This window comes from Coturnix japonica, unplaced genomic scaffold, assembly GCF_001577835.2.
Source record: "Coturnix japonica isolate 7356 unplaced genomic scaffold, Coturnix japonica 2.1 chrUnrandom505, whole genome shotgun sequence".
Lineage (NCBI taxonomy): Eukaryota > Metazoa > Chordata > Aves > Galliformes > Phasianidae > Coturnix > Coturnix japonica.
This window is the reverse complement of record NW_015439895.1, coordinates 20,836-38,229: the sequence shown is the minus strand read 5'-3', so window position 1 is coordinate 38,229 and position 17,394 is coordinate 20,836. Positions and strand designations below refer to the sequence as shown.

Genomic DNA, 17,394 nt, shown 5'->3' with positions numbered 1-17,394 from the left:
GGTTGGCCAATAGCTGACCAATGGTTGGCTAATGGTTGACCAATGGTTGACCAACAGCTGACCAATGGTTGGCCAATAGCTGACCAATGGTTGGCCAATGGTTGACCACTGGTTGGCCAACAGTTGACTGCAGGCTGACCGCAGACTCTCAGTGTGCCCTGGGGGCCGCTGTGGATCTCCGACTCCCATCTTCCTTGTGGAACAACCCCACCATGGTTAAGCAGCCCAGAGAAATCCCCAGAGCAGCCTGTGTGGGGGTATTGACGTCCAAAAAGCCATAGAGAACTGCTGGTGAGCTACCAATGAACAACATTCCTAAGACAAAGGTGGGTTGGAGCTCACCTGCCCCCACCGTGGCTATGGCGCTCTCCTGGCCGATGATGTGCTCCTTCAGCCGCTGCTCCAGGGGGAACCTGCGGCGCTCCTCGATCTCCCGGCGCCGCTGCTCCTCCTGGAACTGCAAAGGGGAGAAAGCATTGGGAGCAGGAATGGGGTGAGCGGGGACGGGAACATAGAGGGGGATGTGAGAATGGAGGGGAATGTCTGTATCTAAAGGGGGATGTGAGAATGGAGGGGATGGAGGGGAATGTCTGTATCTAAAGGGGGATGTGAGGATGGAGGGAATGGAGGGGAATGTCTGTATCTAAAGGGGGATGTGAGAATGGAGGGGATGGAAGGGAACGCCTGTATCTAAAGGGGGATATGAGAATGGAGGGCATGGAGGGGAATGTCTGTATCTAAAGGGGGATGTGAGGATGGAGGGGATGGAGGGGAACGCCTGTATCTAAAGGGGGATGTAAGAATGAAGGGGATGGATTGGAACGACTGAATCTAAAGTCCCATCCCTGGAGACACTCCAGGTCAGGTTGGATGGGGCTGTGGGTGTCCCGTGAGTGGGACCAGATGCTTTAGAGGTCCCTTCCAACTCCCACTGCTGTGCCCTATGGTTCCATACAGCTGTATAACCCAGGATGGCACCCACTCCAAGGGCTGCTCCCCCAGACCTCCCCATTCCACACAGCAGGGAACCCGCGACAAGAGCGAGAGAAATCCCAATAAATTAAAAATACATCTGAAAAGTCCCTTGTTATTCTGTCAGCGGGATATGTAAATAAAATCTATGGGCTGTGCCCACGCGGTAATAGCTCCGCCAATTCATTCTACGGCAGCGATTAAAACGAGCAATAAATTCACAAAGACTCTCGACGGAGAAGCAGGAATTGGGGCGGCTGCGACCCCCCGAGCACCGCGTCCCCCCCGGTGCCGCGTTCATCACATCAGCCCGTCCTGCCTTATGTTTTATACACACACACCAGCACCCGCAGCAGGGATTTATCTCCTTCCTCTCCTCAGTCTATTTGTTAATCCAACGTGGGGAGGGTTTGGCCAACGTTGGACCCTGGGGATCATTTGCCCAGCGGCGATTCCTCCTCCTCCTCCTCCTCCTCCTCCTCCTTCTCCTCCTCCCATAAGGGTTTTTGAGCTGGGTTTTGCTGCCTCCCAGCTCTGCAGCTTCTCCCTTCCACCCAGCATGGAACACAAACGTTCCATGCACAGGACGTGGACCTGAGCTCTTCTATCCTATGGGAGCTCAGATTTGGTCACTTGGCCGAATCACTCCTCAGTGCAGTTGCTCATTCACTCACTCAATCAATCACCTCCAGCTCCCAAGTCCTTTTAACCTCAGGTTTCCATCAGTAGAGCTGGAATCTCGACCTGCAGAGCTCAGCCCGAGGGACGCGACGTGGGGCGACTTGTGCTCTCACTCCCAGTGCAGCCAGGAGCCCCCCCAGCCCAAAGCTGGGCACAACCTGGGGCTCCCCTCCCCCCGAGATGGGACGGCAGCTCCCACCCCAACCAGGTCCCGTCCCCTGTGACCTGTGACACAGGAGCAGCGCCATGATGTGACGCTCAGCTCACCTTCGCCTCCGAGGCCTTCAGCAGGTTCATCACCTCCCCCTCGCGGGCGTAGTCCAGCGGCGTGTGGCCCATCTCGTTCTTCTGCAGCGGGTTGGCACCTGGAGGCATGGAGGAAAGGAGGAGGTCAGGGAGGACTGGGGCAGGGGGGCACACGGGGCATCTCCTATGGGGGCACATGGAGCATCTCCTATGGGGGCACATCTCCTATGGGGGCACACGGAGCATCTCCTATGGGGGCACATCTCCTATGGGCACATCTCCTATGGGGCACACGGAGCATCCCTGATGGGGGCACACGGAGCATTCTCCTATGGGCACAATCTCTCATTGGGGCACATCTCCTGTGGGGTCACACACAGCATCTCCTCGGGGGCACATTCCTGAGGCTACCATGGGGAGCATCTCCTATGGGGCACTCTCCTATGTGGGGCACACGGAGATCTCCTATGGGGGGACATCTTCCTATGGGGCACATCTCCTATTGGGGGCACCGCGAGCATCTCCTATGGGGGACTCATTCCTATGGGGGCCACATCTGGGGGCACACGGAGCATCTCCTATGGGGGCACATCTCCTATGGGGGCACACGGAGCATCTCCTATTGTGGCACATCTCCTATGGGGGCACATCTCCTGTGGGGGCACATCTCCTATGGGGGTGTCCTGCTGTTCCTATGGGGGCACATCTCCTGTGAGGGCACATGGAGCATCTCCTATGGGGGAACATCTCCTATGGGGGAACATCTCCTATGGGGGAACATCTCCTATGGGGGTGTCCCATTCTGACCTTTGAGCACACAGGGATAACCCCATGGGCTGTGGGTCTCTTCTTTGGGGTTACATTGGGAACAACTAGTCAGCACAGAGACTGAACTGCTGTATGGGGCTGTGGGGGGGCCCACAGAGCTGAACCTGAGTGGGGAGCACAAACTGGTCCCAGTTCTGTACTGGGAAGCAGTGGTGGGGGTGCAAAGGGAGACTGGGGTAGGGCAGGCCAGTGTCAAGAGAGATGTGGGGTAACAGGGCGGACACCAGTATGGCACGATGGGGGTAGGGGGGACACCAGTATGACACGAGAATAGGGGGGACACCAATATGGCAAACACCAATATGGCGGACACCAATATGGCACCATGGGACCCAGCCCTGGCTCCTGGTCCCTGGACTCGTCTCCTGGCCCAACCACTCTCAGCCATAGGGGCCGGGTGAGCCGTGAGCTGAGTCACTCGGGAGCCCCGGCACCGCGGCTCCGTGTTTGCTTACAGGATGAAAAATACCCCATAAACATTCAGCATAGACTGAGTTCCAGTTTGAGTATCCATTGTGGGGGATAAGGGTGGTGATGGGGACAGGGGACGGGGCTGGAGCTCGATCCCCTGCAGGGGAGGCAGTGAGGAGGGGGCTGCATTAGTTGGGTCCTCCCCACGATGCCATCCTTAAGCCTTCCCCCCCAACAGGACGGCTGAGGCCCTCTGACCCCCCGGCTCTATCAATAACGGCCACCCACCCAATATTGGCTCAATCCCCCCGTTAACGGCTTTGACGACTTGACTAATTGCAGCAATAATTGATCGAACCCGACTCGTCCATCCCCACCCCCATAAATAACGCTATCACTATCACTCCCCCTGTTAATGGCACATCACTGACCTCCTCCTCCCGCCACCCCACCAGCACCACCGCCCACGCCGCCATAATGGGAGCCCATTCGTCACCTGCCGCTGTCACGGAGCCAACACCTGTGCAGCACCTCGGGCTGTGCTTCCTGCACCTCCCTCCTGCATTAGGAGCCCCCAGCTTATCATATTTGATGAATGGCACGGCCGGCTCACCGGCGTCGCCCGCGCGCGCGCGGCGCAGCAGCTGCGGCAGGTCACTCATTGGGGAAATATGTTCCTGCCAGCGGGATCGAAGCGAGTTGAGCGGAGTGACAGCCCTCAATTTTTCACTTTTTATTAACTCCGGCCCTCGCACCATTTGTCTCCGATTCCTTCGGATTACGGATCAGTTGTCAATAGAGGCACCAAGGTACGCGCCTGCCCCGCTGCTGGGGGGACGTGGGGAGCAGCGGAGCTACAGGCAGCAGATGGATGGATGGGGATGGACACAGGCCCTAACTCCTTGTCCTCCATCCTTAGCCCTGTCCTGCTTCCTTGTGCCATGTCCTCCAGCCTTAGCCCTGTCCTCCATCCTTATCCTTCTCCTCCATCCATGTCCTCCCTCCTTGTGCCATGTCCTCCATCCTTGTGCCATGTCCTCCCTCCTTGTGCCATGTCCTCCATCCTTGTGCCATGTCCTCAGTCCTTATCCCTGTCCTCCATCCTTGCTCCTTGGCCTCTGTCCATGTGGGACCAGGATAATCCATATCTCTGTCCTCTCTCCTTGTGCCATGAACTCCAGCCTTATCCTTGTCCTCTGTCATTGTCCTTGTCCTTGTCCTCCATCCTTATCCTTGTCCTCCATCCATGTCCTCCATCCTTGCTCCTTATTGTCCATCTTTATTCCCTGTCCTCCATCCTTGCTCCTTGTCCTCCATCCACGTCCTCCATCCTCGCTCCTTGTCCTCCATCCATGTCCTCCATCCATATCCCTGTCCTTCCTCTTTGTGCCTTGTCCTCCTTCCTTGTGCCATGTCCTCAGTCCTTATCCCTGTCCTCCATCCTCACTCCTTGTCCTCCATCCATGTCCTCCATCCTTGCTCCTTGTTGTCCATCTTTATTCTCTGTCCTCCAGCCTCACTCCTTGTCCTGCATCCATGTCCTCCATCCTTATTTCTTGCCCTCCAGCCTCACTCCTTGTCCTCCACCCTTATCCCTGTCTTCCATCCTTATCCATGTCCTCCATCCTCACTCCTTGACCTCCATCCTTGTTCTTTGTTGTCCATCTTTATTCTCTGTCCCCCATCCTTATTCCCTGTTCTCCATCCTTATTCCTTGTACTCCATCCTTACTCCTTGTCCTCCCCCCTTGCCCCATTGAGGCAGAATGGTGCCCACATGGGCACCCAGAGAGCTGCATTTCGCCTATGACTGGATATAGGGAAGCTTGGGAGAACCTCTGGGAGTGGGACAAGGCATGTTCACCATCCTGGTGCCCCCCCTCTGTCCCCACCCTGAAGATGGAGAAGGTGGCACCCGAGCTTCTGGACAAGAAGTCAGCACAGCTTCATCCTGGCGCACACAGGGCACCATTCCCACCTCCATTCACCCAGAGCTCCTCTCAATGTACAACAACTGCAGGACTCATTTCACCAAGGGCTCTTTGAGGTCTACTGGGTCCCTATGGGACACCCCAGCCCCCTCTGGGTCCCTCTTGGCCCAGCAGCGCAGAGCCCACTGATGTTGGTGCACAGATGAAGCCCCTCTCGACTCTCATTTCTAATGAAGCAAAACTGAATCCTAACGAGGGGAGACACTGAAAAGGCTCCATTCCATGGCGGGTCCCACCCACCCACGGCCACGTTCCAGCTGGGATTGCAGAGTGCCAACAGCCATCAGCTCTGACAAGGACCGACAGCCTTATTGCTGCACATGGCCAGTTACGGTAATACGAACGGACTCCTGTCCTCCCGAGCCTCCCGTGATTCAATTAGCATGATCACCCTTCTGCTTTGGTTCTTTTTGTGTGTCCAGTAACGCAGACCTGGTTTTGCTTTTAAATCAATAAGACACGACATTTTATCGTGCTGTGTTAATAGGAGCCTGTGAGCCCGACCCCCCCCCTCCTCACACCTCTGTCAATGGCAGGGATGAGTCAGTGGGTTCTGGATGTGGACGTGGAGCTCTGCTGAGGATCTGCCCCCACTCCCAGCACAATGAATGTGAGCAATGCTCCCCAAGGAGCAGCAAGGGAGAGGAACCGGGTAGAGTTCAGGCATTGGATCAGATGGGGATGGAGCTCGATTGAGGTCCCTTCTAATATGGGCCATTCTATGACCCTGGAATGTCCCTTCCAACCCAAACGATGGGATGGGAATCCTCAAGGCAGAGCAGGAATCCAGACAGGTGCCCCCAAGGAGCACAAGATGCGCTTCAAGGCCTCCTTACATTCACACACACACACAAGGTTGGAAAGGACCTATGAGATCATCTAGTCCAGCCGTCCTCCTCCCAGCGACGGTGGTTGGACAACCCAATGTGGAGGGATGGGGTTGGGGATCTGAACAGAAATAATGCTAAAGGCATCCAGGACTGGGAAGTAAAGAGCAGGGATTTGGAGAGGGATGGGATGGCTCAGCTATGGCTTCTACCAACGCCAGCTGTATGGGACACAACATGGGCATGGTTGGGACACGTGGAGGTTATGGGCTGACTTAGGGATCTTGGAGGTCACTTCCAACCTTAATGACTCTTTGGTTCTATAAGCAAAGATGTGGGGACGGGTCAGTGGTTGGTCTGGCTGATCTCGGAGGTCACTTCCAACCTTAACAACTCTTCGGTTCTATGAGTGACAATGTGGGGACGTGTTGATGGTTGGTCTAGCTGATCTCGGAGGCCATTTCCAACCTTAATGGCTCTTTGGCTCTATAAGCAAAGATGTGGGGACGGGTCAGTGGTTGGTCTGGCTGATCTTGGAGGTCACTTCCAACATTAATGGCTCTTTGGTTCTATAAGCAAAGCTGTGGGGATGGGTTGGTGGTTGGTCTGGCTGATCTCGGAGGCCATTTCCAACCTTAATGGCTCTTTGGCTCTATAAGCAAAGCTGTGGGGATGGGTTGGTGGTTGGTCTGGCTGATCTCGGAGGCCATTTCCAACCATGATGGTTCCATGGTTCAGTCCCTACACAACAGGAGCTCCATTCTGGTCTACAGATGGAGGCAAGGACCATTTGGGCAATGAGAACCAGTGATCTGGAAGGTTCCTATTAGCAATATGGGCTAATAATGAAGGCTCTTCCTTCATCGTTCTATGACTCCACGACTCGGGATCTCCTTCCTTATGAGTCCCATTGGCAATGCTGGTGCACAGGGGCTCAGGAAAGCCTCCATCCTGCACAACCCAATACAGGACACGCTGCCCCCTCCCATCTCAACTAATGCCTTCCCTCCTTCCACGTGTGCAGAGCAATCAACCCCACACCAATACCATAAGAGGGATCTCTTTGCTCCCCTGCCCTACGGGGAACCCAACCCTTAAGCACTTATTGCTCCGACCGCGTCGAGCTGCAGCGCTGTGAGATGACGGGCTTCTCAATCCCAGTCTCTCAGGGTTTTAATTACTGCTGTGCTACAACTGAAGGTGGATCTGGCTGCGCTCGGACGTTGGGGTCGATACGTCGTCCCGGAACATATTGAGCCGTCGTTGCTCTCAGCTTCTATTGCTTCATTTAATCATATTTTTTTTTGTTGTTGTCTTTTGCAAAATTTACAGCTGGGCGGGAGGGATCGATACGGAATTCATCGCGTTCCCTCGTAAACGGGAGCACCCAGAGGGGAGAGTGGATCAGGTTCTGCTGCCCAACAGCTGGACGGGCTGGGTGCTAATTGGGGCCATATGGGGGGCTGCCCAATGCTGCTGCTGTCCCTATGGGGCCAGGACTGGCCCGGTGTGGGGCTGAGCCTGCACAGCAGCTCGAGGCCGATGGGTCCTCAGCTCCAGGTGGGATAAGGCAGAAGCAGAAGAGTTTGCAGCTCCAGCAGAGCAGTTTGCAGCTCAAGCAGAGCAGTTTGCAGCTCCAGCAGAGCAGTTTGCAGCTCCAGCAGAAGCAGTTTTGCAGCTCAAGCAGAGCAGTTTGCAGCTCCAGCAGAGCACTCTGCAGCTCCAGCAGAGCAGTTTGCAGCTCCAGCAGAGCACTCTGCAGCTCCAGCAGAGCAGTTTGCAGCTCGAACAGAGCAGTTTGCAGCTCCAGCAGAGCAGTTTGCAGCTCAAGCAGAGCAGTTTGCAGCTCCAGCAGAGCAGCTTGCAGCTCAAGCAGAGCAGTTTGAAGCTCCAGCAGAGCAGTTTGCAGCTCGAACAGAGCAGTTTGCAGCTCCAGCAGAGCAGTTTGCAGCTCCAGCAGAGCAGTTTGCAGCTCCAGCAGTTTGCAGCTCAAGCAGAGCAGTCTGCAGCTCCAGCAGAGCAGTTTGCAGCTCGAACAGAGCAGTTTGCAGCTCCAGCAGAGCAGTTTGCAGCTTGAACAGAGCAGTTTGCAGCTCCAGCAGAGCAGTTTGCAGCTCGAACAGAGCAGCTTGCAGCTCCAGCAGAGCAGCTTGCAGCTCGAACAGAGCAGCTTGCAGCTCGAGCAGAGCAGTTTGCAGCTCGAGCAGTTTGCATCCCTCCTTTCCCTTGGCTGAGCTGAGGGGGCAGCAGAGTGAGAGCATGTGGAGCACTGGGGGTGCATCAGGTTGTGCTCGGTGCAACTTGTGCCCATTGGAAGGGCATTTTGCAAAGGGAGGTGACCTCAGGGACCCCACTGGGGGCACATCAGGTTCTGCTCGATGCAACCTGTGCCCTTTGCAAGAGCGTTTAGCAAAGGGAGACCCCGTCAGAGCACAAAGCAGCAGCACGGGGTGATGGTGGTGGTAGGGGTGGAGGTGCCCCCAGAGCTGGAAGGTGCTGAGCTGCACTTGCCTGCACAAAGCAGACCTTGCCAGAGGGGCTGCCATGCAGCAGATTGAAGCGGTGCCCATAGAGAAGCAAAGTGCTCCGTGTCCGGCTGGACAGCCCCCCTCCTTCCTTCCCCCCCTTCTAACAAACAAAAAGCCCCCGGATCGATGGTGCTGGTGCACAGCAGCTCACTCCCACTCCTACACAGCGAGCAGGACATTGATGGTGTCAGCTCAGGACATTGATGGTGTCAGCTCGGGTCGGGGGGCTGCAAAATGGCACCAGGCAGGACAGCGGGACGGCTCGCGCTCTGCTGGGCACGCACTGCTGACCACCAGGGGAGGGGGGCACAGGGGTCACTGACACTCAATGGGGCACAAAGGGGCTCAAAGGGGCTCAAAGGGGCAGGGGGCTGCCCCCATAGAAGCAGAAGGTGTTGTGTTGGGGATTGAAGGGGGGGGATGGGGGTTAATGGCTTTGGCCCTGAGGGCAGGACGTGGGGAGAGGAAGTGCTGGGGTGTAAATGGAGACTTGGTTAAAATAAAGGCAGGTGGAGGAAATGGAGACTTGGTTAAAATCAAGGCAGGTGGAGGGGAATGGGGGGGTGGGGGGATGGAGCTGTGTCAGCAGACAGGAAACGTCCTGCTCTATGGGGGGGATGGGGGGAGATGTGCCCCTATAGAGGAGGGTCCAATGGATGCAGCCATGGGTCGGGTTGGGGGGACCAAAGGAAGAGGGAGACGTGTGGGATCAAGCAGGGAAACCATGGTAGGGTCATAGAATGGTCTGAAATGGGAACGTGGAAGGACAACGGGGCCAGCTCCTGTACCAGTATCCACTGTCCTGATTTGAAACCATTTCCCCACACATACAGCCCTATAGACACTGACAGCCCTATAAAGTGATAGCCCTACAATGTGACAGCCCTATAGACACTGTGACAGCCCTACAATGTGACAGCCCTACAGTGTGACAGCCCTATAGACACTGACAGCCCTATAAAGAGACAGCCCTACAATGTGACAGCCCTATAGACACTGATAGCCCTATAAAGAGACAGCCCTACAATGTGACAGCCCTATAGACACTGTGACAGCCCTACAATGTGACAGCCCTATAGACAGCCCTATAAAGAGACAGCCCTACAATGTGACAGCCCTATAGACACTGTGACAGCCCTATAGACACTGTGACAGCACTACAGTGTGACAGCCCTACAGTGTGACAGCCCTATAGACACTGTGACAGCCCCATAGACAATGTGACAGCCCTACAGTGTGACAGCCCTACAGTGTGACAGCCCTACAGTGTGACAGCCCTATAAGACAATGTGACAGCCCTACAGTGTGACAGCCCTACAATGTGACAGCCCTATAGACACTGTGACAGCCCTACAATGTGACAGCCCTACAGTGTGACAGCCCTATAGACACCATGACAGCCCTATAGACACCATGACAGCCCTATAGACACCATGACAGCCCTACAGTGTGACAGCCATATACACAGTGTGACAGCCCTATAGACAATGTGACAGCTGAGAGGTGAAGGTGAGCAGCAAATCACATCTCATCCTCAAGACGGGCTGGTATGGCTCTCCCCCAGCCCCACACATGTGGGTCAGACCCACAAGTAGACCCACAAGTAGACCCATCAGGCCCAACCTGTGACCATGGCGTCATCAGTGAGAATGGCCATACAAGAATGGAGACCGAGAGGTGAACGCGAGCAGCAAATCGCATCCCATCCTCAAGACGGGCTTTGTTCTCCCCCAGCCCCACACATGTGGGTCAGCCCCACAAGTAGCCCCCCACGCACCCACCTGCGTCCAGCAGCATCCTGACGCTCAGGCAGTCGTCGGCCAGCACGGCGTAGTGCAGCGCGGTGCAGCCGCGGAAGCTGGCGCGGACATTGAGGCGGTTGTTGAACTCGTCCTCGCGGGTCACCAGGACTAAAGGGGAGGAAGGAGACGAGGATTAAAGAGCTGGGGGGCACCACCCCCAGCTGCCCCCTTCCTATGGGGCACAACCCCCAGCTGCCCCCTTCCTATGGGGCAACATACCCCAGCTGCCCCCTTTCCTATGGCGCCAACCCCAGTGCCCCCTTCCTATGGGCACAACCCCAGCTGCCCCTTCCTATGGGCACAAGGGCCCCCAGCTTGCCCCACTCCTATGGGGCACATCCCGCAGCTGCCCCTTCCTTAGGGCACCAACCCCCAGCTGCCCCAATTCCTATGGGCCACAACCAGCTGCCGCCCTCCCTATGGGGCACAACCCCCAGCTGCCCCATTCCTATGGGGCACAACCCCCAGCTGCCCCCTTCCTATGGGGCACAACCCCCAGCTGCCCCATTCCTATGGGGCACAACCTCCAGCTGCCCCCTTCCTATGGGGCACAACCCCCCAACCCCCAGTGCCCCCCTTCCTTTGGGGCCCACAGTTATATCTCTAACATAAGGAAGCCAGACTTGGCCTTGTTGGGGTTATATCTCTAATGTGGGGAAGCCAGGCTTGGCCTTGTTGGGGTTATATCCCATTCTATGAGTGGACACGATGGGGATGGGTTGGCTGTTGGACTTGACAACCTTAGAGGGTATTTCCAACCGTAATGTCTCTTTGATTCTATGATTAAACATGTTATGGATGGTTGGTGGTTGGACTTGATGATCTCAGAGGTCGTTTCCAACCTTAATGACTCCGTAATTCTATAAGCAGACACAGCAGGGATGGGTTGGCCATTGGACTTGATGATCTTAGAGATCGTTTCCAGACCTGACGATTTTAGAGCTCATTTCCACCTTTAATGACTCTGATTCTATGAGCAAACATGGTGTGGATGGATGGTGGTTGGACTTGATGACTCAGGGGTCTTTCCCAACCTTGGTGACTTTGATTCTATGAGTGGACATGATGGGGATGGGTTGGCTGTTGGACTTGACGACCTTAGAGGGTATTTCCAACCTTAATGGCTCTTTGATTCTATGATTAAACATGTTATGGATGGTTGGTGGTTGGACTTGATGATCTTAGAGGTCTTTCCCAACCTCAGTGACTTTGATTCTATGAGTGGACACGATGGGGATGGGTTGGCTGCTGGACTTGACGACCTTAGAGGGTATTTCCAACCTTAATGACTCTTTGATTCTATGAGTGAACTTGGTATGGCTGGTTGGTGGCCAGACTTGATGATCTTAGAGGTTATACCCAACCTTAATGACTCTTTGATTCCATGAGGGAACTTGGTATGGCTGGTTGGTGGCCGGACTTGATGATCTTAGAGCTTAATGACTCTTTGATTATAGGAGCAAACGAAGTATGGCTGGTTGGTGGCTGGACTTGATGATCTTAGAGGTCATTCCCAACCTTAATGAGTCTTTGACTCTATGGATGGACAGGGTATGGCTGGTTGGTGGCTGGACTTGATGATCTTAGAGCTTAACAACTCTTTGATTCTAGGAGCAAACAAGGTATGGCTGGTTGGTGGCTGGACTTGATGATCTTAGAGATCATTCCCAACCTTAACAACTCTTTGATTCCATAAGGGAACTTGGTATGGCTGGTTGTTGGCCGGACTGGATGATCTTAGAGGTTATTCCCAACCTTAAACAACTCTTTGATTCCAGGAGCAAACAAGACATGGCTGGTTGTCGGCCAGACTGGATGATCTTAGAGGTCATTCCCAACCTTAATGACTCTTTGATTCTAGGAGCAAACATGGTACGGCTGGTTGTTGGCCGGACTTGATGGTCTTAGAGCTTAACAACTCTTTGATTCTAGGAGCAAACATGGTACGGCTGGTTGTTGGCTGGACTTGATGATCTTAGATGATGATTCTCAACCTTAACGACTCCGTGGCTGTCGGAACGGCAGTGCCAGCTGCTGAATGGGAAGCCCACCATCATGGACTTGGAGCATCAGGAAGGCCAATGGGCACATCCATGGTGCTCTGAGCTGTAGACTCCACATCCCCTCCTAAGAACTGGGAAGATAAGTTGAGCCTGGACGCTGCCGCAGCACACAGCCAATGCTGCTCCGGCCCAATGTCCCTGCTAACGAACCTCCCGAAGATCAATTAACACCATCCCGGCTCCTTCCCTTCCCTATTCGCTCCCATAGAACCGGGCGAGTCCGTCTCCTTATTCACTTGTCGTCATTTCCTACCCAGGGAGGAGCAGGATAATGAACTGCGTGCGTCAGGGAAGATGAATCTGAGCTGGCAGGGAGCAGCGCGGTAAAGAGATTAAAGCGTTATTATTGTTGGGGGGGTTGTTTGCTTCCTTCCCCCCTCGGTGCGCACTGACAGCTCGGCCGTCAGCAGTAAAAAATGTCTCCGAGAGAGATAATCATCGGAAACTCAATAAAGCGTCAGGGGAAGCCTGCCCTGCCATCCATCACCGCGGGCCTGCACATTCTCAGCCCTCCATCCTTTCCCCTTCCCTGCCATCCATATAAATGTCTGTAATATATCTGGAGCGGCGGCGGCGGCGGCCCCTCTCGATATGGGATGCTTTTTAATGACCCAAATATTGATAGAAGGAATATGTAGATGACAGCGACGGAAAGGAATATGGAATCAAACAAATAAAGAAGGGAAAAGGGAAAACAAACTAACCCCACAACACAAAGGCAGCTCTTCCCATCCCTCTCGTTGTTAAAATGCAACTGAATTTATTCTTTTTAATAAAACACGTCAAGCAAAAGAATTGATGCGGCTTCGCACCGCACCGCCTTCCCTTCTCCCCACCACCCCAAAACTATATAACATTAGGGAGGGATGGATGCAGACAAAAACAATTAACTTTATTGGCTGATGCTCCTTGCCTAAAATGAAGTCTCGCTGCGTGCATTATGCGCTGCCGTCCCATTGCTCATATTTTAATGTTGGTTCATGTATTTTGCATTCCCCGCTCTCATCTCATCGTGGGCATCCCTGGTTCCAGCACACAGCGACTCTATGGGCCCCGATCACAACCAGCTTCCTCCACATCACCCCACTTTGGAGACATTTCTGCCCGTCCCATCCCAGCAGACCCCACTGAGTCCATCAGCCCTTGAGTCCATCAGCCCTTCTGAGTCCATCCGTCCCTTGGGTCCATCCATCCCTTGGGTCCATCCATCCCATCTGAGTCCATCCATCCCTTGGGTCTATCCATCCCTTGAGTCCATCCATCCCTTGGGACCATCCATCCCTTGGATCCATCCAGCTCTTCTGAGTCCATCCATCTCATCTGAGTCCACCCATCCCTTGAGTCCATCCATCCCATCTGAGTCCATCCGTCCCTTGAGTCCATCCATCCCATCTGAGTCCATCAGTCCTTGAGTCCATCCATCCCTTCTGACTCCATCCATCCCATGAGTCCATCCATCCCTTGGGTCCATCCATCCCATCTGAGTCCATCCATCCCATCTGAGTCCATCCATCCCTTGGGTCCATCCATCCCATCTGAGTCCATCCATCCCTTGAGTCCATCCATCCCTTGAGTCCATCCATCCCTTCTGAGTCCATCCATCCCTTGAGTCCATCCATCCCTTCTGAGTCCATCTATCCCTTGGGTTCATCCATCCCATCTGAGTCCATCCAGCTCTTCTGAGTCCATCCATCCCTTCTGAGTCCATCCATCTCAACTGAGTCCATCCATCCCTTGAGTCCATCCATCTTTTCTGATTCCACCCATCCCTTCTTTCTTGCAGCCCCTTTAGGTCCTTGCAGGTATCTGTGCTGCTCAGGACGTGGCTCAGCCCATAGAACCATAGAATGACCCATGTTGGAAAAGACCTTGAAGATCATCAGGTCCAACCACAGCCCGACCATAGTACCGTGCTGCAGCAGGTGGGTCTGACAGCCCATGGGGATAACATGGAGGTTGGGATGGGGCTGGAAACACAAGCCAGGCCGAAGTGATGGATGGAGCATCCAACTCATTGCCCCGCAGCCTCACACCCCTCCCAGGATCCATCTCTAAGGCCTGTTCTCATGGTCAGACCCATGTACCACCACGTACCACCCGCTTCCACGCACCTAAATCCAAGCTGAGGTTAAAGAGAACCAAATAAAGAAGCCTGTTTCCAAATGACAAAGCAGCAGCTTCCATTTCCAAGCCAGAAATGAAACATTTGTGCCCTTTGGAGCCGCGTGTGAACGGCGTTACCTTCCAATGAATGGAGGCCTTTCTCCTTGGCCATCTCGTAGACGCTGCTGAAGTCGTCCCCGAGGTTGGGATCCGCGTTGGCCGCCAGCAGGACCTTCACCACGCTGCAGGGAACCAAGGGGGCAAATGTGAGTCAGAAGGGGAGAGTGATCTGAAAGCAAGGGGAAGGTTGTGGGGCAGGGATCCCTATGGATGCCCCATCCATCCCTGCAGGCATCCAAGGCCAGGCTGGATGTGGCTCTGGGCAGCCTGGGCTGCTGGTTGGTGACCCTGCACAAAGCCCCTCACCATTATTATATGGGGACCATTGATACCCACATAGAGAATATAGACCTGGAAGCCAGGAGACCCCAAAGCCCCTCACCATCATTATATGGGGACCATTGATACCCACACAGAGCCTACAGGCCTCATTATACCCACACAGACCCTACAGACCCTACAGACCTCATTATACTCACACAGAGCCTACAGACCTGGAAGCCAGGAGACCCCAAAGCCCCTCACCATCATTATATGAGGACCACTGATACCCACACAAGAGCCTACAGGCCCTACAGACCTCCTTATACCCACATAGAGCCTATAGACCTGAGGCCAGGAGACCCCCCAGCCCCTCACCATCATTATATGGGGTCCATTGATCCCCATATAGACCCCACAGACCCTACAGACCCCAGCCCCTCACCATCATCATATGGGGACCATTGATACCCACATAGAGCCTACAGACCTGGAAGCCAGGAGACCCCCCAGCCCCACATCATCATCATATGGGGACCAATGATCGCCATACAGACCCTACAGACCTCATTTATACTCACACAGAGCCTACAGACCTGGGAGCCAGGAGACCCCAAAGTCCCTCACCATCATTATATGGGGACCATTGATGCCTATACAGACCCTACAGACCTTACAGACCCCAAAGCCCCTCACTACCATCATATGGGGACCAATGATCCCCATACAGACCCTACAGACCCTACAGACTTCATATACCCACCCAGAGCTCATATAGAGCTCCATATAGAGTCCATATAGAGCTCCAACCAAGACCCCCAGCCCACTCCGAGCATTAAACCCTCTGTGAGCTTCAGTCCATGGGGTGGGGGGTTATAAAGAGCTTTTCTGCCTTTGGTGGCTGCACTGACAGATCGTTCAGGATTAAATACAGACACACACGTGTCCGATGTGAGGAGCAGGGGGGGGAAATCGATGCTGGGCTGGTGGGACGTGGCCGGGCCGCGCTGGCAGCTGGGGTTGGTGAAGCACGACGTCCAGTGATCCCCATGACCGTGAGTCAACACACAATGGTGGATGGGATGGGGAGCAGCCACAGGGTCCTGCCCGCACACAAAGCCCCCCAGGGTGGGTATATCTTAACTCTATAAGGCTCCATGGGGGGCAGGGGGTTATGTCTGACCTCCAGCATTGAAATAGAGCGAGAGCAGAGACCCAGAGCCTATAGAAGGGGCAATGGGACCCACTGCCACCCATCCCCACCCCATAGCCCGTACAAGGGGCCATGCAGCCCTATAGGCACAGCCCCATAGCCATAGAGGGGCCATGAGCCCCATGCTGCCCTATAGGCACAGCCCATAGACCACAGAAGCAACAAGGTGCCCCACACAGCCCTATAGCCTCAGCCCATACCCCATACAAGAGGTCATGAGCCCTATAGGCAAACTCCATAGCCCATAGAGGAGCCATGAGCCCCATGCAGCCCAATAGCCCCACCCTACAGCCAATACAAAGGGCCCTGAGTCCCATGCAGCCCTATAGGCACAGCCCCATATCCCATAGAGGGGCAATGAGCCCCATGCAGCCCTATAGGCACAGCCCCATAGCCTATATAAGGGATCATGAGCCCCATGCAGCCCTATAGGAACAGCCCCATAGCCTATAGTGGGGCAATGAGTCCCATGCAGCCCTATAGGCCCATCCCCATAGCCTATAGAGGGGCAATGAGCCCTATGCAGCCCTATACGCACAGCCCCATAGCCTATACAAGGGATCATGAGCCCCATGCGGCCCTATAGGCACAGCCCCATAGCCTATAGAGGGGCAATGAGTCCCATGCAGCCATACAGGCCCATCCCCATAGCCTACAGAGGGGCAATGAGCCCTATGCAACCCTATAGGCACACCCCATATCCCATAGAGGGTCATGAGCCCCACACAGCCCTATAGGCACAGCCCCATAGAGGGGGACATGAGCCCCATGCAGCCCTATAGGCCCATCCCCATAGCCTATAGAGGGGCAATGAACCCCATGCAGCCCTACAGGCACAGCCCCATAGCCTACAGAGGGGCAATGAGCCCCATGCAGCCCTACAGGCACAGCCCCATAGCCTATAGAGGGGCAATGAGTCCCATGCAGCCCTATAGGCCCATCCCCATAGCCTATAGAGGGGCAATGAGCCCCATGCAGCCCTATAGGCCCATCCCCATAGCCTATAGAGGGGCAATGAGTCCCATGCAGCCCAATAGGTACAGCCCCATAGCCTATAGAGGGGCAATGAGTCCCATGCAGCCCTATAGGCACAGCCCCATAGCCTATATAAGGGATCATGAACCCCATGCAGCCCTATAGGCCCATCCCCATAGCCTATAGAGGGGCAATGAGCCCTATGCAGCCCTATAGGCAAACCCTATGTATGGCCCAGTAGTCTGGCCCCATCCATCCCCATCCCATCCATCTCATCTCCTCCATCCCATCCATCCCATCCCATCCATCCCATCCCATCCCATCCCATCCCATCCCATCCCATCCCATCCCATCCCATCCCATCCATCCCATCC

The 17,394-nt window shown here is 54.8% G+C and overlaps 1 protein-coding gene across 1 annotated transcript in view; it reads right to left on the bottom strand.

Annotated features, from left to right (window-relative positions):
* The window catches only part of CLPB (caseinolytic mitochondrial matrix peptidase chaperone subunit B), a 61,316-nt gene that overhangs the window by 25,312 nt on the left and 18,610 nt on the right, over positions 1-17,394 (bottom strand). The window contains exons 4-7 of the mRNA XM_015850662.2: positions 14,590-14,693; positions 10,265-10,393; positions 1,921-2,018; positions 343-457 (exon numbers count right to left, since the gene is read on the bottom strand). Of these exons, the coding sequence (XP_015706148.1) occupies positions 343-457; positions 1,921-2,018; positions 10,265-10,393; positions 14,590-14,693 (446 nt within the window). The remainder of the gene's footprint in view (positions 1-342; positions 458-1,920; positions 2,019-10,264; positions 10,394-14,589; positions 14,694-17,394) is intronic.